This window comes from Corvus kubaryi, unplaced genomic scaffold (assembly GCF_017639235.1).
Source record: "Corvus kubaryi isolate FWS band 111438036 unplaced genomic scaffold, C.kubaryi_AGA036_p1.0 split3-37304, whole genome shotgun sequence".
In the NCBI taxonomy this organism is placed as follows: domain Eukaryota; kingdom Metazoa; phylum Chordata; class Aves; order Passeriformes; family Corvidae; genus Corvus; species Corvus kubaryi.
In genome coordinates this window covers 252,752-276,081 of record NW_024582087.1, presented here as the reverse complement: position 1 = coordinate 276,081, position 23,330 = coordinate 252,752, and the positions used below count along the sequence as shown (strand labels likewise).

Sequence of the window (23,330 nt, the reverse complement as noted above, 5' to 3'; positions counted from 1 at the left end):
GGGGGGTACAATGCCCCATGGCAGCACCCACAAGCTCCAGGGACCCCCCCAGGCACCCAAAAACACCAGGGCAGCACTGCAGACTCTCATCCCACACCACTGGAAGCTGCTGGGGTTTGACCCCAAAACACAATTCACCCTCCCCTTTGAGAGGCCACGGTGGTCCACCAAAAGCTGGGGGTGTGAAGAAGGGGTCTGCCAGTGCCATGCAGCAGGGACATGGATAGCGATGGGGAAACTGAGGCAGGAGCAGGGTGGGCAGTGCCCGGGGTGCTGATGGAAACAGGGAGCTGCAGCCAACTAGTCCAGAGGACCCAGGCGTCCTGTAGTGCCCCAGCCCCATGCTCGGCTCCCACCCAGCTGCCCCCCGGCTCCGGTTACACCACGGCTCGGGCTCCCCAGGGATGGGCATTGGAACACCCAGGTCTCCCTGCACCCACCCACGACACACTGGCACCACCGACCCAGTCCCCTCGGAGCACACACACCTATAGACACACCAATTTTTGCTCTCCCCCCTCGCCGGGGAGCTTTCCATTAAAATTGGAAGAACACAACTTGCCGGCAGAGCCCCGGCGCGGATTGTACACAGCCTGTCACTCACACATCACTTTGTAGATGCCCATAAATTGCTTCATTACCTCTTCTAATTGAGGAGAACGCAGCTGCTGTGGGGCGGTGACGGAGCGCCTTCCCTTTGAAGGATGCCTTGCTCGCCAAAGACGGGTCCGGCAGAGCCGCAGAGCCCCACCAACATCCCAATAATAATAATAATAGTAATAATAACCATAATGACAGTATCCAAGCAAAATCCCCCAGAAAAGGGCAGCGGGGCTCACAATGTGATGGAGCCTGCTTGAGGGAGGGAGCTGAGGGGCTTGGTGGCCCTTTACTAGTGGGGAAACTGAGGCACAGGGGAGGATGCACCATGCACAGGGAGAGGGCGGGCATGGAAACCCCTGCGTCACACTGGGACCCTGAAAGGGGAACACAGTGGTGACAACCTTTTACGGAAAACCCCACACTCAGAGGATTGAGCATCTCCCTACCTGCAGATTTGGGGGGCCAGGAGAATGCACAGCACCACCCAAAACTCCCTGGAGAACTTCCCACCCTGCTCAAGGGCTTCATTTTCCCATCTTTGCTGGCACGACGCCAGGGGTCCTGCCACCCTCTGGTGCCCTCGTCCCCTGCGCCCCATCCCCGCGGGGGCCCCCCGGCTTTGTCTGGCGGCGGCGGGTGGCTGCGGCTGGGCTCGGTCCCCTTGCAGGATACTGCAGAAGGATTTACTGTATTGCAGCTTGTGCTGGCTGCAGCCCAGCGCACAATAGATTAGCTGTAGCCCAGGGCAGCACGTTGCGGGGGAAGGAAGGTGGGATTCATCCGGCTGCAGATTGCAGGGCATTTGCTGCAGTATCCTGCAGGATCCGGACGCTCGCTCTGGACACCCCCGTCACCCTGTTCCAGCCTGGCAGAAGGACCTCGAGGGACTCACGAGGCCCCCTCCTTGTCCCCTCCACCAAATTTTACAGCAGGGATGTTTCTCGTGGCCACATGGGCTGGGGGACACCCTGCTTGTTCCCCATCCCCATTTGGAGGTCCAGAGGGGCTGCGGTCCCCCATGGCACGCAGGTGCTGCGGGGGACGCCGGGGCCCCCCTCGCTGGGTGCGACGGCACAAAGCTGGTGCAGGGAGGGAGCCAGGGACTGCAAGCAGCACTAATTGATCGCGATTAATTCAGCTCCTACCTCCTCGGGTGGCAGGAGAGATGCTGAGACACAAGCGCAGCCCACAGAGCTCCCCAAACAGGCTCTGCTCTCCCCTGTGCCCACCCCTTCCCCCCCGTGGGGGGCTCACACTGCCAGTCCCTGCAGATGTGGGGGGCTCTGGTGGGTGTCCAGCTCCTGCTGATGCCTCAGAGGTGCTGGGGATGGGTCCTTGGTGAGGACTCCCATTCCTGGGGTGCTGTTTGAGGGTGAGGGTCCTGCTAGCACACCACCCTCTCCCCCTGAGATGCAGTGATGGCACACTGGGAGATGATGCTCAGGCGATGGCACAAGGGAGCAGATGGGTCAGGGGTCACTGATGGCCTCGTGGTGACACCATGACATCTTCAGCAGTGTCACCAGCCAGTGGGTGCAAACCAGGGGACGCAGGAGTGCTGCTGCCACCTCCTCCTGTACCCAGATGCCACCCCACTGGGGATATCAGGCACCCTGTGGGCACCCTGCAGGCGCCGCGGGCAGGGGGGCTGGTGCTGCGGGAGGGGGGACCCCGGTGACCGTGTGAATTTGGAGGGGAGTTTGGAGCCTGCGGATTCCGGCTCCATAATCCTACGTGGGATGCAGTTTCCACAGCAACAGTGGGTCAGAGGGCAGCGAGGGGAGCCGGCTGCTCCACTTGGGATTGCAGTCCTGCCGCCGCTGCCGAACGCCGCCGGGCGAGGTGTCGGGGCGCGGTGTCGGGGCGCGGGGCCGGCTGGACCACGGGGCCATCCATGGTGGCGAAGGCAGGCGGCGGAGCGGGGGCCGCGTGGGGCGCGGGGGCGGCCGGGCTGGTGCTGCCGGGGAGGCGGCAGAGGCTCAGTGTGGCGTTGTCAGCAAAGATGTCACTAATTGTCTGCAGGAGCAGCAAACTCTCGTTAACCCTTGGGCAGCCGGCGCCGGGAGCGCTGGCGGGGTCGGAGGCACCCGAGGACCCACGGCCGAGTGCCCGGGGGCCGTCCCACCTCTGCCAGCGCCCCGCTTGCACGGCTCTGGGCGAGTCACTGCAGCCACCTCCCCCCAGCGAGGCTACTGGGACACCAGTGTGTCCCAGCTGGTGATCGTGGGCAGCCCACTTGTCCCATGGGCTCTGGCTTTGTCCCCGCTGCCCGTGGTTGTGCCTGCACTTGGACAAGCAGGAGCACAGAGGCAAATGCAGTGCCAGGGCCACTGAGCGGGGTCACCTCCATCACCGGCCGCTTTCATCCACGGCTGCCTCCATCTCTGGTCACCTTCATCCCTGGCCACTTCCATTCCTGGTCACCTCCTCCACCGCTACCCCTGGCCACCTCTATCCGTCTCTATTCCCAGCCACTGTCCCCACAGGCACACCCAGCGAGCACATTGGGGTACAGAGGGGTACCCCGCACCCATACCACGGCCACCACCCAACTCAGACCACACTCCACACCTCACCACGGCTCCATCCTCATGGGAAAAGGACACATGGCCCCACGGTGACGCTTGGGCACAAGGCATGAGCACCCACCCTGCCCCGGGAGGCTTTGGCCAGGGCTGGCAGAGGCGTAAGCACCGGGGCAGAGGCAGAAATGGCTTTTCCACCTCTCAGCCAGCTCCAGGTAGACCTGGGAGCGCTGCCGGGAAGCGCTGACGTCGGCAGGAGCGGGTGGGGGTGGCGGGGGGAGGCCGGGGCCGGGGCCGCCGGAGCGGGGTCAGCAGAAAGCCTCCGGCTCCGCTCGCCCCTGCCAGCCGCTCCGCGGACCTTTTGTTCCCATTCAGCACCTTTCCCAGCACCTCCTGACTCCCGGGGCTCCCATCCGGGGGGCCAGGGCAGGGGCCCCCTCCGGTACTGTGGGTTTTGGTGAGCAGGATGTGCCCAGCGTGGCTCATGGCACAGGGACCCAAATGTTGATGGGGACGTGGGCACATCCAGCCCCAAGGTGGGGCGACTGGAGGAGGTTGTGGGGGGTCTGTGTGAGGGATCTGAACCCAAACCTGAAAACCTGACCCCCACCTCCCTGACAGCCCTGGGAGGGGTTAAGGGGAGGGAGGCAGCATGGCTCGTCATCCCAGTGTCCCTGAGCCATCCCCATGATCCCCACTGCCATCCCAAAGCACAGCCAGCCTGTCGAGCCCAGTGAAGGGGATGGATCCTGCACGGTGCTGGAAGATGGGTACAAAACCAGTGCTCCCACTGCAGGCAGCCACTGGGGCTGGAAGAATGCAGGGCACAGCCCTGCCCCCATTCTTGGTATCCCAACGCCCCAGCAGCACACAGGGACACAGAACTGCTGGCTGAAGCTCATCCTGCAGGGTGACAGCACCGGGGAGCCCAGCAGAGACCCCAGCTCTCCCCGTCCCCTCACAGCCGCCGCTGGTGCCCGGGAGGAGCTGGGCTGGGCAGGTCTGGACACGTCCAAGGACTCTCCCAGCCTCCAAGGACTTTCGGCTGGGATTTCCTGTGAGGGATGCAGGTCTGCAGATGTCACAACACCCCGGGATTTCTGCTCCATGAGCTCCTTGGACCCACACACGTGTCAGCCTCGTGGGTGCCCATTGGTGGGGAACCCCTTTGCCAAAGCTCCCAGGGCAGCACTGCCAGACTGGGACAGCAACACCCTGCCCAGAATGGCTCGCTGCTCCTCCGGGGCACCCTGCAGCTGGCCCTGGCTCTAAACAGCTCCTCAGTGCAGCACTGCCTGGGGTCCTTCCGGTCCCTGACATCCCTTCCATCCCTTGCAGCTGGGGTGCAAACACTCCCCTGGATGCAAATTCGTTCCACTGCAGGGTGCATACCCATAGCATGGTGAACCCCCCCCCCCCCGGTACAAAGGCCTCCCCAGATACAAACCCACGCCTAGATACAAACCTCCCTGGGTGACTATTCATCCCTGGATGCAAACCCATCCCCGGGTGCAAATTCATCCCACTGCAGGGTGCAAACCCACACCTGGGTGAAAATCCACCCTGGAATGATAATTTATCCCTAGATGCAAACCCATCCCTGAGCCCAAATCCACCCTGGATGCAAACCCAGCCCCAGGGTGCTGCACCCCACTCCATCGCCTCTCCACCAGCACCCCTCTCCTTCCCCAGCTGTCCCAGCCCAGCCCAATGCCACCCCGTCCTCCACCACTGCCACCAGTATCCTGCTGCCAGCCGCGCCCTCTGGATCCGGCAGACAGGTCTCTCCCCCCCAGGCTCCCTGCTCGGTGTCTGGCTGAGCTAAGCGTATTTAGCGCTTTTAATTGTTCTTAATAAATCAATCCCGCCAGCCCCTTAAATCATTTTTGTGGCTTCCCTCGCAGCCGTCCCCGCGGCCGTGCCGGTGTGGAGCCTGCTGTCTGCAGCGCTGCCGGGGGAGATGGCCGGGATGGGGCATCGGGATGCACCCTGCCCACCCCAGCACCCGCCCCGCTGCTCCTCCGCCCCCGGGAGCTGGGTGAGGGGGGCTCTGCCTGCCGGGGTGGGGGCTCCGTGCCTCAGTTTCCCTCCCTGCATGGGGTGTTTTGGGGATGCACCAGCTGCTCGCCCTCTCCCTGCTGTGTGGGTTCAGTCACCCCAATATCGCACATTTTTGGGGACACCAAGGGACCACAAATCTGTTCTCCCATTTGCACCTCCCCTCAGGGCCGGGTGCTGTGGGAACAGAGATGGTGACAGTGGATGTCATCTGTGTGGCACTGCTGTGTCAGCCTCGTGGTGCCTGGCCTCGCCAGGACAGACGAGTCTCGTCCTCCGAGCCCCCGGTGCCACCGCGGACCCCAGGGACATGTGCCATCCCCTGCCCATGCCCAGCCAAGGCCTGAGCCCCTGAGGGCACAGGATGAGGCCAATCCAGCTTGTGACACTCAAGCGGGATCAGTGCAGCCCCCAACCCCCTCTGGGTGACTTCCCGAGGCTGGGATGATACTGACACTCAGCTGGATGACAAGACTCCTATTTCTGGGGACACACTGTGCCCCTGCACCATCCCCAACAGCCTGCAGCATCTCCCAGCATGCTGAGCTCCACCATTCCATCCCCCCCACCACCCCACCCCACATCCCATCCATAATTTTTCATGGCAGGGATGAACACCCAACACTCAGGACAGTTGCCAGGGGAATGTCACCAAAGAGCCCATGGTGGCTTTGGGTGAAAAGCAAACCTGGCAGGGTGACACCCCAAGCAGGATCAGCGCAGCCCCCAACCCTCTCCAGATGATTTCTCAGGGCTCAGAGTTGCACAGGGGTGACAGTGACACCCAACCAGATGGCAACACTTCTATTTTTGGGGACACACAATGCACCCCACCCCATCACCGACACCCTGCAGCATCTCCCAGCGCACCCTACCCCACATTCTGCTGCATCCCACCACCCAAACCCACATCCTGAACCATCCCATCACCTAACCCCTCATCCCATCCATCACCCAACTGCACAATCACCATCCCACCAACCGCTCCAGGCCCACTGGCATTTTCCATGGCAGGGATGAACACCCAACACCCAGGATGGTTGCCGGGGGACATGTCACCGAACAGACTGTGCTGGCTTTGGGCAAAAAACAAACCCGGCAGGGCTTGGAGGGAGAGAGCTAACCTTGACACAGTTGCAGCAGTCACTAATAGCAGGCAATATGCCTGTTCTTGGGGGACTGTTGCAGTTGCTAAGATACTGGCAGCCGTGTGAATGGAAATGGGTCAGTAAACCTGTGGAGAGATAGTGTGACACTGTAACCGGCACAGCTGTTGCAGCCTACATCGAAATCCCACCCTTTCAATATTTATCACTCTCCGCCTTCGGTTCCTTCCTCCCAGCAATTTTTTCCACGTTGGTTTAGCCCGGGGTTGGTGAAATCACCCCGAAGACTTTAATGAGATGAGAGGTGGTGGAGCGATGGGATGGGGTGGAAAAGGCGCGGTGCAGGGGGATGAGGAGGGAAATTAAAGCCCCCACTTTGGCTGGGTGTCTGTCCCTCCCTCCCCGCCCCACTCCATGAGCAGGATGGAGCCAGTTCTTGGAGAGATTTAACAGGAAACAGGCTATAATCCCCCTGGTAGGAAAACGGGTGAAAAGGTCAATTTACTTCTGTCCCTCGTTTAGGCACTGTGGTGAAATTACACACTTGCAGGAGCCGCTGCGCATGGCTGGGAGAGGAGGGAGCGGTGCTTGTGTCCGTCGTCGGCTGCTGTGTATCCGCCCCGCCTGCTGTATGCCCCGAGCCTTCCCAAGGCACCGCGACCATGAGCAGCATCCACATGGCCCAGGAGCAGCATCCATGAACCCCATGGAAGCACCCATGCAGCCCCACAAACGCCACCCGTACACCCTGGCATCCCATCCCGTGTCTCGGCACATGCCACGCACCGCGAGGGCCCTGCCCGCACACGGGTGCCCAGCCCTGATCTCAATGCTCCAGCATCTCCCTGCGTCCTCCAACACCTCCCCAAATGCTCCAGCACCCCCTAAAATGCTCCAGCACCGCCCCCACGCTCCAAATGCTAAAGCACCACCCCAAAAGTTCCAGCAGTCTCTTTAATGCTCCAGCATTTCTCCAAGTCCTCCAGCATCAATCCAGTACTTCAGTATCCCCACCCCACGTACTCCAACATCCCTCCAATGTTCCAGCATCCCCCCAAATACTCCAAAATCCCCCCAAATACTCCAGCATCTCCCCAAACATTCCAGCATCCCCCAAAGGCTCCAGCATCCCCACAACACCAAGCCCTGGTGCCACTACCCCCTGCCCCACACACTGCCCCACATTGGGCTCAGCTCCCCGCTGCCTTTGGCACTGCCACAACTCAGCTGAGGCGGGCAGGATTGGTACTAAAGACCCCTGGGAGCCGAGACACAGCTATGGGAGGACGCTATGAAGTGTCCCTTGTCCCCTGTCCCCAGCCGCTGTCCAGGTGCGGGGCAGGAGCGGGGGTGCTGGCAGGCGGTTGCCGTCCCAGCTCTGGCCCGGACCCCGCTGCAGGGAGGAGGGTGAGAACATCTGGTCGCAGGGAAGAGGGACAAGTCCAAGGAAAATGCCGAGCCCTTGGAAGAGGCCCTCACCGCCGCGGCTGGGGTGGAACAAGCCTCAGCATCCCTCCTGCGCTGCAGCTGCACCGGGGAGGGGAAACTGAGGCACGATGGAACCAGACAGTGCGATGTGGGGTCACTAAGCCGCGAGCGCCGGGGTCACCCCCAGCTCCCAGGCTGGACGAGCATCGCCCATGATTTATAGCCCAGGCTCTGGCATCCCGGGGGCAGCAGCGAAGGAAAGGGAGGCTGCAGGGAGTGAGGGGAGTGGCGAGATCTCCTCCTCCCAAAGACGCTCCCTGCCACCCCCCCGCAGGTGGCTGGAGCAGAACGGTTGATATGGAGACAGGGAAGCACAGACTGTCTGGGTAAGGTGACATTCGACAGATGCCAGGTTCAGACTCGCTCCAGCCAGTATTCCCACCCCCCCCCCCCCACTGCCTGCCTCCAGCCCCCGCGCAAAGGCATGTGCAGGGAGGGGGGGGCAGGCTGGGCAGAGGGACATGGGGGAGTGGGACACCCTGCGATCTGCTGGGAGGCGAAATGCCACCTTGTCCCCATCCTGAGGTACCAGCACCCTGAGTGTCTCCTGCCAGGGCAGATTTGGGGCCCCTCGACCCCCAACCCTGGACCCGTGGTGCAAGTGAAGATGCCGTGACGCCTGTGAGCACCCACCCAAAATGATGGGGGACCCTGCCCCATGCCGGGCAGGCACACCTGGAAGATTTGGGGGACACACCTGGAGAAAGGATCTCCCCCCTCCCCTTGATTGCAGAGAGGGGCAATTAGCTGATGCCTAAGAAGAAATGGCCCACCTTTGGGGGGAGCACAGGCTTTGCATCTCCCACCCAGGCAGGTTGACACTGGGCATGACAGCCCCTTGTCCCCAGGTTCATTGCCCAGGGAGGGGTCCCAGGGTGCCAGAGCCCCCCCCGGGCTGCAGTCCTGTCTCTGCACCTCGGCAGGGTCTCTCGTGCCCTCTCACCCCTCCAGGCTGGAGATCAAAGGGATGCTGGAGGGATTCCTGGCACGAAACCGGCCGAGAGACCCTGCTCCACGTGGGCAGGGAGGGACAGGGCAGTGGCCGGGGATGGCCCGGTCTGCACTGAAGGCAATAGGGGGATTTGGCGGGGAGGGGAAGGAACAAACACAGTGGGTGCAACACTGGGTGGGAGGAGCCCCCAGCACCCTCCTGTCAGATCCCCTTTGGACAGCACTGCAGCCCCAGACTCCCAGGAACTGGAATAGCTCCCGGGGTCCATTGAGCAGGATGGTGGGAGCCGCCAGCCCACACAAAGCCACTCCAGCCTCTCCCCGTGCCCCCGGCTGCTGCTCCCTGACCCCCTGTGCGGGGAGGTTGGAGCCTGCTAATGAGCTCGGCCCTTTCCCAGCATCCCGGTCCCGGGTGGCCCCGGCAGGTGTGGGTCACCGCTCACCCCGCGATGGCAGGGACTCCGTGGTCTGGATCGGTGGAAACGGGAGGCACCCGGTGAGGGGCTGCAAAGACTTCGGCTTCGGCTGGATGGGCTCCAGCACTCACTCAGGCTCTTCTGCCTCCTCTTCATCACCCTCTGTCTCCCAAATATCCCCAATCTGCTCCGCAGTGATGTTGGCACAGCCCCAGCTGGGACACGGCACTAACCTGGGGACACCCCGCACCCCAAATGGCGGCACGCAGCCCCTCTCCCTCCTGCTCCTTTCGCTGCATCTTCCACCCTCCTCCTCCTCCTCCTGTCTGCCCTAAAGCCAGACGGATTTCACCGCTCTGCTGAGCTCCAAACTCCACTTCCAGATTTTCAGTGCGACCTTCTGGCTACCTGGATCCAGCACTGCAAGATGCCCCCTCTGATCCCCCCTCCCCTCTGGCCCCCTAGTATCCCCGGGGGAGCCGGGGCTGGATGCAGCCAGGAGCGGGATGCAGGGGGGGGCTGGGGGTGGCCGAGGAGGAGGAGGAGGAGGGAGAGGTCGGGCTGCACCTGGATGCAAGACCAGCCTCAGGAGGCTTGGGTTGTTGTGTTTAACCCAGCCTGGCCCAGGGAAAAGCAGGAGCATGGTCACAGAGTCCCTGGCAAACTCGCTGTGCGTGTGGGAGGTGCCGCCGTGGTTCCTGGGGCAGCCTTCGGCCTCGCTGCCTACACGGAGGGTCCCCCCAAAGGGCCCCCGCGCTCCTGGGACACCGTTCTTCAGGGATGTGCCTGTTCTCCAGGCTGCTCTTGGCTCCCCGAGCCCGGATCCTGCCCCAGGGGGCAGGCAGAGGGCTGTGGGACCCCTGTGTCCAGCTATCACTGATTACTGATAACCAGGGGGAAGAAGGGGGGAAAGAAGGGAGGAAAGACATAAAACTCCCCAAATGCCCCAAACACCCGCTCACGCACATGAGGCACCATGTGGTGCAGACAAGCAGCAAAAAAATCCAGGGAAAGAGCTGGAAAAAGCCCCAAAGCCCCAGGTCAGCCCCACACGCTGCCCCCTGCCCTTACTGCTCTCCCCACGGGTTATCTCCAGCCCTCTGCATCCCCCCTCCTCCTCCTCCCCTTTCCCTCCCGGCACCCTGCTCTCCTCTGCTCGCTCTTGCATTCTGGTATTTGGTGTGTTCCTCAGCTGCAGGAAATTCCTGATGCTCTCCATCATGCAGCCTGCGCTTGCATCCCCCGCCCTGCCCGGCTCCCCTCCAAAGGACAGCCATGTGCCGGACAGCCAGCGCCGCCGCCATCGCTCCCCTCCCAAAAACGGGATTTACTTCTCCCTCTTCGCCTTCTCTTTCTCCTTTGTTTTTGTTTTTTTTCCCCCCTTCAATTATTTTCAACTCTAACCCTCCAAAACACCCCGTCTCCATCTGCGCCAAGGACTGAAGCCGCCCAGCTCCGGCCATTCCCCTGCCTGGCTTTTCCCTCTTCGTCTTCCTCTCTTCGCGAGACCGCTCCTGATCTTATTTTAATTCGTCTCAGACGGTGTTGGAGTGTTATTTTAAGAGAGAGGATATGCACAGACATTGTGTTTTCTGCTTTTTCCTGGCCCCAAGCCAGGCTCTCTGGGCTGTCAGCTACCCACTGTGTTGCAGTCACGTGTGGGAAGAGGCAGCCAGAGCCAGCCTCACAACTCCTGGTAGCAACATGGAAATCAAGTGTGCACTTTCTTCCCTCTGTATGTGTCTGTATTATTAATAGCGTCTCTCTCCGTGAGTTATCCATAATGTATCTTAATACCTGTCCGTCGGTAAATGATGTATTACAGAGCATCCGCGCCCCTGGCTCCACGCGCTGCCGAGGGGGGACAGGCGTCACGGCGGTGCCACCATCACCCCCGAGGTGTGGCATGGGGACGGGGGACAGGACAGAGGGATGGGGACAGGATCTGGTAGCCGTGAGCTGCTCCAGTGTATCCCAGCCTGCTGGCACCTTGGTGAAATGGGCACGTGGGGAGCGGCGGGGTGCTGCGGGGAGGATGGGGCCAGCTGGCACTGGGATGGCACTGAGTGATCCCTGTCACTGGCCAGGAGGTGCTGGGGCACACCGATGTCCCATGCTGTGGAAACTGATGGTGGCTGCTACAAGCTCACAAAGGAATGGGGCACGTCACTGCACACCTGAGGGACTGCAGGAGGCCGGTGGGTAGCAGGGAAGGTGCAGGATAGATCAGCAACGCATGGCACGGGTTGGATGGACATGGCACGAGGAACTGGCACAGGTTGGATGGACACGGCATGGCATAGGATGGATGGACACAGCACAGCACAGGGCTTGGAGCTTGATTTTGCAGGACACAGATGTGTCCCATGAGGCTCCACTTTGGCAGGAGCTGCCCGGAAGAGCCCAGGGGACTCCCAGCGCCAGGAGGCTGAGCAGGGCTCCCCCACAGTCGCGCACATACACCCGGAATTGGGGCAGCACCCAGGCCCCTGCGTGCAACGACAGCTGCTGCTGCCCCTCTCCAGGCTGTGGGGTCCCCTGTCCCCTCTGCATCCTGGGGATGGAGACACCAGGGCAGATGAACACCCCGGGACTGGGGTCTTCCCAGTGCTAACCAGTAATACAGAGACCACATATTGATCCATACTGTGCCTACAGCCCCCCTACACCTATAAAGTGCATGTGCATGCAAGAGCTCGTGGGCTCATCACGCCCACCCCTGTGCACCCCTTGACACACAGATGTGTGCAGGTGTTGTTTGAACTTGTCTGTGCATGGGGCTGCCAGCAATGTCCCCTGCCTGCAATGTCCCCTTCCCACAGTGCCCCCTGCACATCCCTGCTGGAACACCATGCCCATCCCCACACACCATGCCCACAGATGCTGCGGCATGCAAGGACAGAGGAGCACCCCAACCCCAGGGGGTGCCCAGACGGGGCAGCCCTGCACCCCGACACACAGTGGGAGCAGTGTGGGTGCCAGCACCCAGCTGGGGTCACAGGGAGCAGGAATCCAGGAAGGCGAACTGGAGCTCAAGGCTTCGCATTTCTGGATTCTGGTTCCCGTTTCTGCTCCCGGCTGTTTCCATGGAAACTGGCGTCGGACCTCGGAAAATAAGGTTAGGGTTTGCAGCGGAGGCCCACTGCCAGCCTGCCTGCCTCTGCGCCCCTCCGGCCCTGCCACCTCACCGGGGGCACACGTCTGGGTACCCCCATGCCTGCACCCATGGGATGCTCAGGTTTGGGGGCTGAGCAGCACTGGCACCCCCTGGCATCTTCCACCACCCTCTGTCCTTCCAGCTGGTGACCCCTGGGAGCCCAGCACACACTGGGTAATTTGGGAACTGGGACCACTGCGCTGCTCCCTGGCATGCTGGTGAGGGTGGCGGGTTGGCGGTGGCACCCACTGGACCCACAGCCCTTCCCTGCTACCCCACTCTCTTCCCTGGTGCTGCAAACCCGGCACAGCTCAGCCTCCATGGAAACTTCCCAACAATGCTCATGCGGCCATGAGACCCCACCAGCCCACTGGGAAGGGGGACACTGAGACGGTCCCCACTACTGACACCCCATCTGCAGGTTTTACAAGGACCCAGCCTCGACAGCAACATCAACCTCCCCTTCCCCAGCCCAGGATCCCCAATCACTCCAGGGAAGGTGGGGAGTTGGAGGGGGGAAGAGAACCAGGACACGGCACCTCGGGGGAGCCGTGAAGACTAATGAATGGAGGCTTTTAAAAAGCACTTTGACTGAGAAGTGCTATAGTAGGAACTAATTATCCCTCCCGCCTGCGCGCACCCTCGCACGCCGGCGCAGCCGCGTCCTGTTCCCTCCTGGAGCCACAGCTGCAAAATCACAGCCAACCCCGGCACCGAGCACCACGGCGGCCACGCCAACCGGCATCATCCTGGCCGGGGAAGATTCCCTCTGAGACTCCTCTTCCTCTCCTGTGCCCCCCATGTGCCTGCGCCCCCCACTTTGCTGACATGGCTCACTGGCAAAGCTGGCAGCAGCGTGCTGGGGGCACAGGGTGGTGCTCACCCCCCTCCTTGCACTGGAGTTTTGGGGAATGTTTCCTTTTTTATTAAAATCCGCCATTTTACAGTGATGGCGGGTAGGCCAGGTGGCCAGTCCCTGTGGATGCTCAGGGATGGACAGCACCTGGCATGGCAGGGTGGGCGGTGGAGCTGGCACAGATGCCTGGCCCCTCAGAGGTGTGATCCCGCAGCCCAACCAGTGGGACCAGCCCTTCTCCCTGCTGCCCAGCTCCCAGCAGCAGCCATGGGCAGCAGGGAGACACGGGAAGACACCCCAGTTGCTCACCCCGTTCAACCGAGCAGGTCCCCACGCTGCCAACCTACAGCACCCACAGTTTTGGAACGGTGCTGGCAGTGCTCCCTGTCCCTCCACACCCCTGGAGTGGGATCTGGAGCAATCCCATCCTGCCATCCCAGCACTGCCTGCTGCCCCATTTCACATTCCAGTGTGGGCCGGCCCTGCTGCCCTCCCACTCCCACCCCCACCCCGGGCTGCGTTTCAGCTGTTGTTGAATTCTGTCCAGGCTGGATTCATCACAAGAGCCCTCAAGCGGCTGCAAACAAACAGAAAAAACAGGGAGCAGGAGCGCGCGGAGCGATCGATTGGCGCTGGGGGGGCCTGAGGCCCTTTGGCAACGCCAGACCAGCCTCAAATTCCTCACTTCCAAGAGAAAAGGAGCTGGGGATGAGCGGCAGAAAGAGGGGGATGGAAAGCACAACAGCCACCAGCCGCTGGACCATGGCGGCGAAGCCCCCGGGCGCAGTGCTGCGGTGATGGGCACAGAGTGGTGGTGGCTCTCCCTTCCTGGTGGAGACAGGCTTGTACTGCTCTGAAACTTCCCTCTTGTGGTTACTGCAGTTAAAAAAGCAAACAGGAGACCTGGGTGCATTAAAAAAGAAATAGGAAATGGCATAAAGGGTGGGAGCACCCGCAGGGATGGGGTTTGCCCAGCAGCGGTGGCACTGGGGTGGGTGTGAGGTCAGGGTGCTTGTCCCTGGGGCAGGGGGAAGGAGAGATCCATCACCCTGGCACTGCAGGGGGGACGGGGCATTGGGAACATGCGGCATATGATGGGCAGCTGTGGCCCCAGATCTCAGGGATGGATGGTAATGGCAGGGGAAGCAAACACCGGCACTGCTCCAGTGGGAATTGCCACCACTGGAGCTGCAGGGTCAGGTTGCTGTGCCTGGGTTTTTAAGAGGGGCTGGATAATTTTTACCACCACTAACGATCCCATCTGTGCCTGACACGCTCCAGCTCCGAGCCCAGCGTTCCGGCAGGGCTCCCACACCTCCCTGCCAAGCCTCTCCAGCTCGCCTCCCCCTGCCTCGACTGCTGATGGTTCAGGGCATGGATACGGCCTGTGCCCGGTGCTGCTGGCACAGGGGGCAGCCACGCTCCTGGCATCTCCTGGTGCCACCACTGAAACCATCCACGGTGTTCTGGAGGACTGTGGGTGATATTCAAGGTGTGGCAAATGGGGAGGGGTGGCAGTGTCAGGGATGCTGCACAGCCTGGGGACACAGAGGAGCCTCTCCAGCTTCAAGAATTTAGCAGGGCTTTTTTTGGCGGTGGTCCCTTGCAGGGTGACACTTGCTGTCCTCCCTGTGCAGGGACGAGGACCCTGGGATGTGCTGGCACCATTCGCCCTCTTCCCGGCTCCAGACAAAGACCTGCTGGAGGATGCTGCTTTTTGGGAAGGGGGTTTTCAGCATCCTCCCTGCAGAACTCCCTGCCAAAACCCATCCAAGCAGGAGCTGAGGGGCACAGCACCGGTGCCTGCAGCACAAGACTCCTCTCCCTGCAATGTCAACCTGCTGCTCCACATCCAAGGCTGCCCTTGGAAAAGCTGTCGGCTGCGCCGGCTGGTTTGCCAAGCCCAGGACAAGCTCTTTAGCTCGACTCTGCCAGAACAGATGCCTGGGCGACTGTAATTCTTCCTAGCATGGATGGAAGGGGGGATGTGTGGAAAAAAACTCAACCTCATTTAAGCATTGCAGTGGCCGCTCCTCTCTTCCCTGGCATCCACAGCACTGTAGCCCCACAGAGGGTCCCCCAAAGCCTAAGGGGTGAAGCGGGAGGAGGCTGGGTGATGCCGGGAGGGAAGGCAATGCCCGGAGGGAGGATGGCATGGCACAGCACATGCTGGAGCCGAACATGGCTCTGCTGCCAGCTGGGGAGGAGAGAGCGACCCGCTGCAAGGACAAGTGGGAAGCGCGAGCTCGGCGTGCCACTGGTGTCCTTGCAAACGCTCGCCTGCTCTGTCTCAATGCTCCCCACAAAACAACAAGCCCGTTCTCATGGCAATGTCCTCTGCAAAGAGCACAGGGAAGGGAGCACGGTGACATGCTCTGGAGGGGCCATGCTCCTTCTCCTCCCTCTGCACCCAAAATCCCCCAACACGGCATGGCCATGGGGCAGGAGCTCCAGCCTGGCCGTTGCACTGCTGGAGGAGGCCAGCAGCATTTCCACATGGATATTTTCTTCCACTGGCTGCAGTTTGGGGCTGCCAAAAGCCAAAACAAGAATGGAAACATCCCATTTTGCTGGCAAAAATTCAAGGCAGGGTTGGGGTTTTTTTCTTTGGTTTCAGCTTTTTCCTTTTTTTTTTTGTTCTTGTCTTTGGTTACGAGCGGAAATCCCCTGCCATGAAATCATGACGAAACCCCAAACCAAAACACAGCTTGGACTGAAATCTTCACCCAGTTCCCCGTGGATCCCGTGTGGGGCTGGTCCCAGGGCTGGGGATCACCCCCACACAGCCCTGGGACATGGGACCGAGCCCAGACCCCATCGCCAGCCCCAGCCATGTGTGAGGTGAGGGGATGTCGTGCTTTGGGGATCCCTCCAGGGACCCGATGTGATTCCAGCCTTGGAATGTACCACTTACCAGCCCTGCTCTACACCACCCTGCTTTGGTGATGGCACCTGGGAGCCGGCACCAGCCCTGGCAAAGCACAAATTTGTCCACAGGGAAGCTGGTCCCTATGGATGGGCCCAAGCAGGGATGAGGATTGGGGTGCCAGTGGCTCCAAGCGTATCATTACGGCAGTGTTTGCTCCCAGGAAGGTGCTCTGCAAGAGGAGTTGCTGGGAATGGCCTCATCCAGCCCATCCCAGGGCGTCCGGATGTGGCCGAGCCCTGGGGCTCACCCCTGCAGCCTGCCCAGCATTCTCTTCTCCCATCCCCTCTTTTCACCAGATGTTGGGGCTGGAGGATGAAATGGCTCTTCCCACCCCAGTCCTCGCCGCATCTCTCTCCAGCTCCCGTTCCAGAGCCTGGGTCTGGCCACGCAGGCTGAATAAGGCTGAGCCTTTGTCCGGCTCCCCCCGCCGCGCTTTCCTTATCTGGCCCAGACGCTTTGCCAAGAGCAGGCAGAGGATGGCGGCAGCCCCGGGCTGGTGGGGCCCTTCTCTTCTCCTTCTCCCGCCCCAAAGCCCCCGTGGCCACTGTCACCCCTTGCCAAGAACCTCTCCTCCATCCCTGCCTGCTCCCCAAAACCGGGAAACCCCCCCCCATTGCTCAGTGCTGCAGCCCAAACCACCCACCGGGCACAGCATCACCCCCTCTGCACCCCCGGTCTGCCGCTCCCTGGGGGGGTGTGAGCATCCTGGGGGAATCCGAGCATCATCTGGGGACTGCAGCCAAGGCAGGGCTGGCTGAGGCAGGGGTCCGGGGGCAGCATGGAGCTGGGTTATCTGTCTGCAGAGCTCTGTGCGCAGCAATTAACCTCGAGAGAGCAGCCGCGGCTCCTGCCAAGAACCGCATTAGGTGTGTGTGGCAGCGTCTAGACAGGCGAGAGACCAGAGGCCTTGATCTGGAGGAAGGCGGCTCCATCCCTTCCCTCTCTCCTTGCCCGCCTGCCCCACAGGGACCCCCTCGCTGGGGTCTGGCCAGCATCGAGGATGGAGCACTGGGAGGGATGCGGGGATGGGAGCGGGAGGTTGGGCTCAGCCCCGCATTGCTCTGTGCGGGTGTGGTTCTGAACAGCTCCATGCTGGGCTATTAAACCAAGACTGTCCTGCTTGGCACATGGCATGGCACAGCATGGCACTGTATCCTCATGGATGCACCCCCTCAGGTCCCTGGCCATCGGTGGGAGGAGGAGGAGAAAGGTGGTTGCAAGCACCACCTGAGCCATCTCCCACCAGGAGATGTGACAAACATCCCACGGAGCCAGCAGCAAACCCTGTGATGTGCCCAGGAGTAGGGATGGAGCTGGGAAGAGACCCGGCTCGCTGCCTTCCCATGCCAACCCTATCACCTGGGGCAGGTGGGATGGAGCCAGGTGGGCACCGTGGGGGCTGGGCACCCTCCCTGTCAGTGCCCCTCACACCCATGACACCCCCTTGCTCTCACCTCCCGGGTGCAGCCACCCCAGACGGCTGCAGTATGCTGGGGAGAAGAGATTTTCCCGGCGTTAATTAATTAAAATAAACAGCAAATTAAATACAGCAAAATTAAAATAGCTCCGGAAATTAATTTTCAACAAAACCCACCTGGAAAGGCTGGATATTTAAAGAATTAATGGAGCCCTCTGAGACCATAAAGAACCGCTGAGCTCCCAGCATCCATCAGCCCCCTCCGAGCCTGCCCAGGGACCCAGCGCTGTGGGGAAGCTGGGATGGGACCCTGGAATGGGACCTTGGGAAGGGACCCAGGATGAGACCCGCACCTCCTGGCAGCTCTTGCCTCGCCGCTGCCTGCACATGCCTGCTGCTGCCACACTGGGAGGGAAGGATGCTGGAGAAGGATGCAGGCATGCTCCACACCATCCCAGAGGGAAGCACCGGCCACAGCTCTGGCTTGGCTTGGCACAGGGCTCTGCAGGGACGCCGAGCTCCTGCCTGCTTTGCCCCGTGGCTGGGGGCAAACGTTGTGGTCCCTGTGTGACCCGCTTGAGCACAAGGATGTCCCCGTCACTCTCCTGGCCAGAACCCACTGCACCACGGGAAACCTTGACCTCCAAACCCCGTCTGCCTGGGTGCTCCGGGCCCCCCACAGCTCACCCCACGCATAATCCCCCCGACCAAGGCGGGATTACTGTGCAAACTGGCTGCGCAGCCGGACAAAGCTCCTTACCAGGCCCGGCGGGCGGATCGATGGGCTCCCGAGGGGCCCGGCGGGGCGCGGGCCCGGCTCCGGGCGGGCAGCGAGCAGGGCGAGGTGCCGGGGAGCATCCCCGCGCCCGGCCGGCCTCCGGCCTAAGACCAGGCACAACTCGTCACACGGCTGGGGTGTGCCAAACCGCCCGGGCCTGGGAGGCCCATCCGGGGCCAGCCCTCCCACGGCACCGGCGGCGTTTCCTCTCCCTGCGCCCAGCGTGCGCACAGGCGCAGCGGCACAGACACCGGCGGGCGAGAAAAGGCTCCGGAAGGAAATGGAGAAAGCAAGGCGAAGCCGGCAGGTGGAGAGCAGGAGGGGCCGCGGTCACCTCCGCCCCGGTGCGGGGTGCCAGGGGGCATCTAGGGGTCCCCACGTCGCCGGGGTGCCCGGCTGCACTGCCAGCACTGGGCTGCTCCACTTCATCATCCGGGGAAACTGAGGCACGGCGGCCGCAGCTTCATGCGGAGCTCCTCGCTCTCCCGGGGAGGGAAACGCTCCCGCCGCGGCCGGGATGACACCAGCTCCCCATCCTCCTCCCGCTCCACCCTGTTCCTGCAGGAACCCAGGAGTCCGGGCTCCGGGCAGGCAGCCAGGGCCTCCCTCCTGCCTGCACCTCCCGCCCTGCCTGCTCCGCGGGCGCCCGCAGCCGGCTCCGGCCCTCGCTCCCGCATCCCTGCCCGGTTCACGCCGGCACACACCTTCCCACCGCGTGTCAGGGCGACCTTGGAGCGCTGCCGCGGCCGCTCCGTGCCAAACTTCCCGGCGGTGCCCACGGCACAGCCGGGGGTGACGGATCGGCAGGAAGGGGGATTTTTTTCCCCATTTATTTATTCGTTGGGTGGGTTTTTTCCCTTGCTGGAGACAAAGGCAGGCTGTGTGCCCAGGCGCAGGGTCCGGGGGTGCCGGCGGTGCCGGGACCCTGGGCGATGCCGGGCCAGCCGCGCCGGGGGCTCTGGGTGGCCGGTTTCCTCCGCACACAGATGGCTGTTTCGACTCAGTCGAGCGCTTGACCTAAATCTCCTCCTGATCCACGGGAGCTGCAGTCCCTCAGCAGCACAGCTCAAGGCAAGGAGGAGGAGGAGGAGGAGGATGAAGGGGGGGACCGCGGCCAGCTGCGGACTGGCGGGAGGGTCGTGCCGGAGGGCCCCCACCCCGGGTTTGGCATCAGGGCCGGCGGAGGCGGCAGTGGAGGGAAGGAGGGAGGGAAACGGGGGGTGGAAAAAAAAATCTCCCACGCTTCGAGCTCCAGCGCCGGCCGCCCGCGCCTGCGTGCTGCACCCACCGGGACGGGGCAACCGCCCCGCCGGGCTCGACGCCCCGGCAGACCACTTCCTCGGAGAGGGGCCCGGCGGAGGAAGCTCCAACGGCTCGAAAGTTTCGCCTGTGACTCAACCGCTGGCTGGCTGGGGTGACCGAGCCGACCCCCGCAAAGGGGGGGCCCTGGGATCCCAGGGGTTCGGGGCATCGGGGTGGGGGATTTTTTTGGGTTCCCCAGACGAGGATTGTCTGCGAGGCATGGCGCTCCACCCCCAGTGTCGGAGCAGCCCAAACCGGCTTCCCAGCGACAGCAGAAAGCTTTTAAAATCCCCTACGCGCGGCATGACTCACTCCAGAGCCAGTGCCCAAAACAAGCTCCGACACGGAGAGGAATGGCGAGAGCAGGGATGCTGGGGGCGGGCAGGAGGGGCTGGGGAGGGCCGGGGAGGGGGAAAGAGGGAGACAGAAGGAGGGAGAGAAAAGAGAAGAGGCAGAAATAACAGCATCTGAAACTCTGCCTGCTGGAGGCTAATTGGTTCCGGCACAGCCTGGTTTGTTTGGCAATGTTTCCTCTAATCCTTCAGGCTCCGCGCTCCCGGCCCCAGGGACATGGGGACATCTCGACACCCGGCCAGCGCCACTGCGGCACTCCCAGCTTGGACCCCCTCCCACCCGGGGATGCAGAAGGATGATGCTGCGACCGGCTCTGCCCACCCTGGGGTGCACCCGAATCCTTCAGGCTCTGCACTGCCAGCCCCAGGGACGTGGGGACATCTGTGTGGACACCTCTGTGGCACTACTGGCTTGGATCCCTCTCCCACCCTGGGATGCTGAGGGGTGATGCTGGGACCACCCTGAAGTCCTCCTGGGGCTGCACCCTGCCGTGGTGACATCCTGGGAATGGGATCCATGGTGACACCCTGGGGATGGGGTCCCCTTCGGCAGCGCTGGGCGCAGGGATGCTCAGAGGGCTGGGCAGGCAATGGCTGGGGCAGCAGAGGGAAGGGAGGGGAAGGGACGGGAAGGGAGGGGAGGAGAGGGGAGGGGAAGGGGGGCCCCCACGGCCCAGCATGGCCGAGCCAGAGCACTAGCCAAGAGTCGGCAGCTTTGTTCCAGGTGCCGGCTCCCTTTTTTTCATTAGGCTAATGGGATGCGGATGCATTATTCCATTCCACATGCTGCTAATGAACCACTCAGGCCAGTGCATTTGCATTAATGTGCAAAGCACTGGAGGAGGGTGGAGTGGCTGCATCTGGCCAAGGCTGACCTTCCCTGCACCGCCCAGCCTCCCCAAGCCACGCTGCGCTCCCACCACACTCCCACCACCCCACCGGACCCAGGAACTCCTCGGGATGGCTCCAATGCACATTCCAGGACACCACAACCAGCCCTGAGCCACCTCATGCTTGCTGCCCATGTTGCCCGTACCGTGCCTGGCCAACTCCACCACCCCTTCCCATATGGATCATGGATGATGCCCCACTGCCATACCCCCATCCCCACTCCATACCCCCATCCCCAATGCAGAGGTGACCACAGCATTCCTCCTGCGCTCTCCACTGCTCCCCAAAAAGTGATCACTCCCACCTCCTGCAAGGAAACCTGCTCGGCGTGTCCCTCCTTCCTGGTTGCTTGTACTGGGACCTCCCAGCACCACCCCAGAGCTGCCTTCCAGCACCCCAGGGGAGCAGGGGGCCGTCTCCTGAGCCCCCCCACCCCAGAGCTGGCAGGCAGCGTCGGGCGCGGGCGTCACTGGAGCCCTTGGGTTGTTTGTTACGGCTCCCAACTGCCTCTGTCCCTGGAGAGGTTTCGAAGGCGAGTGACCCACGAACTGGAATGTGCAAAGCCTCCAGCAAACAGAGCCAGCTGCCTGCGCCCGCGCAGGGGGGTGGTGAGGGGAGAGCAGCCGGCCCCGCGCCACGGCACGGCACAGCACGGCACAGCACAGCACAGCACAGCACAGCACAGCCCTGACACAACTGCGCAGCCCTCATGTCCTCCTAAAGTGGGCAACCACCTGGCTGAGGTGAGATAAGAGCAGCCCATTGGTCTTGTCAAGTCCCCAGTGTCATCAGCTATCATGAAGGCCCCCAAACCCCCATGTCCCACTTCCTTCCTCCCTCCCAGCCTGTCACTTGGCAGCACATGGCCTCCCAGAGCTGTGCTGGGATCATGCTTCGCCCCTCGCCTGTCTGCAAAATACAAGTCCTTGGGCGGCCAAAGGACCTTTAGGACATGGGAGAACACAGTGGCACTGCCAGATCCCTGCCTTGGTCTTTGCCACCTCCCCAGCTGCCAAAGGGCTCCCAGCTGGAATCAGTGTGGATGGGCACAGCTTTGCTTGCCCTGGGTGGGCATGGCAGGGTCTCAGCAGCTCCGTGCCCGGCAAGTGTGCGAAGCCCCCGCGCCTGAGTGTGCGCACGCGGGTGTCTGGGTTTGTCACAGCCTGGTGAGCAAGTTAATCTCAGGCTCCCTGACACGTGGAATAAAATCGCGATCCCATAATGGAATTCATTCATCTTCCTGTCCAGGCAAAGAACAAGCCCCCCACTGCCCACTGGGGCTGGGGCTGGGCCAGGCCAAGGTGGCCGGTGCCCAGCTCCCAGCTGGGGGTCCCTGCCTGCACCCACCCTCCTCCCTGCCACAGGACCGGACTGGCACCGGAGCGATGTTCCTGCGAGCGGAAACCCAGAAAGGTGCCAAACACTGGGTGCCACAAAGTGTTCCCTTCCCAGGGGACATCAGCCATGTCTGCGGGGGCAGCTGGGGTCACCAAGGAGGGTTCAACTCCCCCCGGGTGATCTGGGGTCCTGTCGTGCCAGAGGGCAGGCACAGTACTCATGAGGGGGGAAAGGGAAACTGAGGTAGGTGGTGCTGTTGGGAAAGGGCAATCCAGGTGGCATTAAGGGGACAGGGGAAGATGTCCCTCTGTCCTCGTGTCTGTCTGTCCCTGCAGCTCCTCCTCCACTGCCAGTGCCTTGGCCAGCCCTGGTACAGAGCACCTATCTGAGGGACTCTGCAGGGATGGCACCAGTTGGGGCACCCATGGGGGTCCCCAGCACACCCCCAGGGACTTCCTCACCCCCAGCCATGGGTACAAGTAATGGGGAAAATCTCAGGAGTCTGAGCAGGGCAGGAGGCCACAGGGTTGCCATGCTGCCCTGTGCCTCAGTTTTCCTCTGGCACCCACGTTGAGGCCACCCCCAAGCAGGAAAGTGGCCCCGTGGCCAGGAGAAGAGGAGGAGGAAGAAGAGGAGGAGGAGGAGAAGAAGGAGGAGGAGAAGGAGAAGAAGGAGGAGGGCTGCTCCTTCTTGGGCACACAAAGCCCCTTTCATAGGGGCCGAGTTTGGATTTCCTCTGCCAGCCCAGCACCTCGCTGCCTCCTGCCCTGCCAGAAACGCTGTGGTCAGAGAGGGCAGCTGGCGAGTGGGACGCCTGGGGGGACACAGGGACCTTCAGGTGGCTTCATCCCTCACCCTGACCGTCCCCATGATTTTCCCCTCCCGTCAGCTTTTAATTATACCCCTAATAAAAGTCGCTTTGCAGGGGAACAGGAGCTTTGTTGCTCAGGAGCTCATCTGCTCCTGCTGCTCCTTTCCTGCTTTAAACTGTAATCCTCAGCTGGGGACACTGCAATTAGCCACCATGGAGCTGGGCACCGTGTCACCGAGGATTAGGGCTCCCTTCGGTGGGGAGCTGGGGGACCCAGCCCTGGTGTGGGTCGATGGCTCTTTGCAGGATGGGCTCTCCCCACTACAGCCTCCAAAAGAGGGGGACGAGCTT

At 62.2% G+C, this 23,330-nt stretch overlaps 2 protein-coding genes and 1 long non-coding RNA gene across 3 annotated transcripts; 2 read left to right on the top strand and 1 right to left on the bottom strand.

Annotated features, from left to right (window-relative positions):
* Positions 1–2,367: 2,367 nt before the first annotated feature.
* LOC121658443 (BLOC-1-related complex subunit 6-like) lies at positions 2,368–18,649 on the bottom strand. The gene is made up of 3 exons (XM_042015359.1): positions 18,479–18,649; positions 18,267–18,388; positions 2,368–2,884 (listed from the first exon to the last, which is right to left on the bottom strand). Exons 1-3 carry the CDS (start codon positions 18,647–18,649, stop codon positions 2,368–2,370), a joined length of 810 nt encoding a protein of 269 aa, XP_041871293.1.
* LOC121658633 lies at positions 18,313–20,553 on the top strand. The gene is made up of 2 exons (XM_042015773.1): positions 18,313–19,355; positions 20,132–20,553. The coding sequence occupies exons 1-2, from the start codon at positions 18,750–18,752 to the stop codon at positions 20,237–20,239; spliced, it is 714 nt and encodes a 237-aa protein (XP_041871707.1). The 5' UTR covers positions 18,313–18,749; the 3' UTR covers positions 20,240–20,553.
* Positions 20,554–20,601: 48 nt separating this feature from the next.
* Positions 20,602–22,057, top strand: LOC121658634. The gene is made up of 2 exons (XR_006014018.1): positions 20,602–21,573; positions 21,675–22,057. It is a non-coding gene; the product is annotated as an uncharacterized LOC121658634 (long non-coding RNA).
* Positions 22,058–23,330: the final 1,273 nt, after the last annotated feature.

Bases quoted from the DNA above. Each gene is read 5' to 3' on its own strand.
- LOC121658443 (XM_042015359.1), bottom strand. From the start codon at position 18,649: ATGCCCCCTGGCACCCCGCACCGGGGCGGAGGTGACCGCGGCCCCTCC. The intron at 18,389-18,478 runs GTGCCGTGGGAG...GCCTGGTCTTAG, and splicing joins AGGGAGAGGAAACGCCGCCG to GCCGGAGGCCGGCCGGGCGC. The intron at 2,885-18,266 runs GTAAGGAGCTTT...GTCCAAGTGCAG, and splicing joins CGATCCGCCCGCCGGGCCTG to GCACAACCACGGGCAGCGGG.
- LOC121658633 (XM_042015773.1), top strand. From the start codon at position 18,750: ATGCGGAGCTCCTCGCTCTCCCGGGGAGGGAAACGCTCCCGCCGCGGC. The intron at 19,356-20,131 runs GCAAGGAGGAGG...CTAATCCTTCAG, and splicing joins CCTCAGCAGCACAGCTCAAG to GCTCCGCGCTCCCGGCCCCA.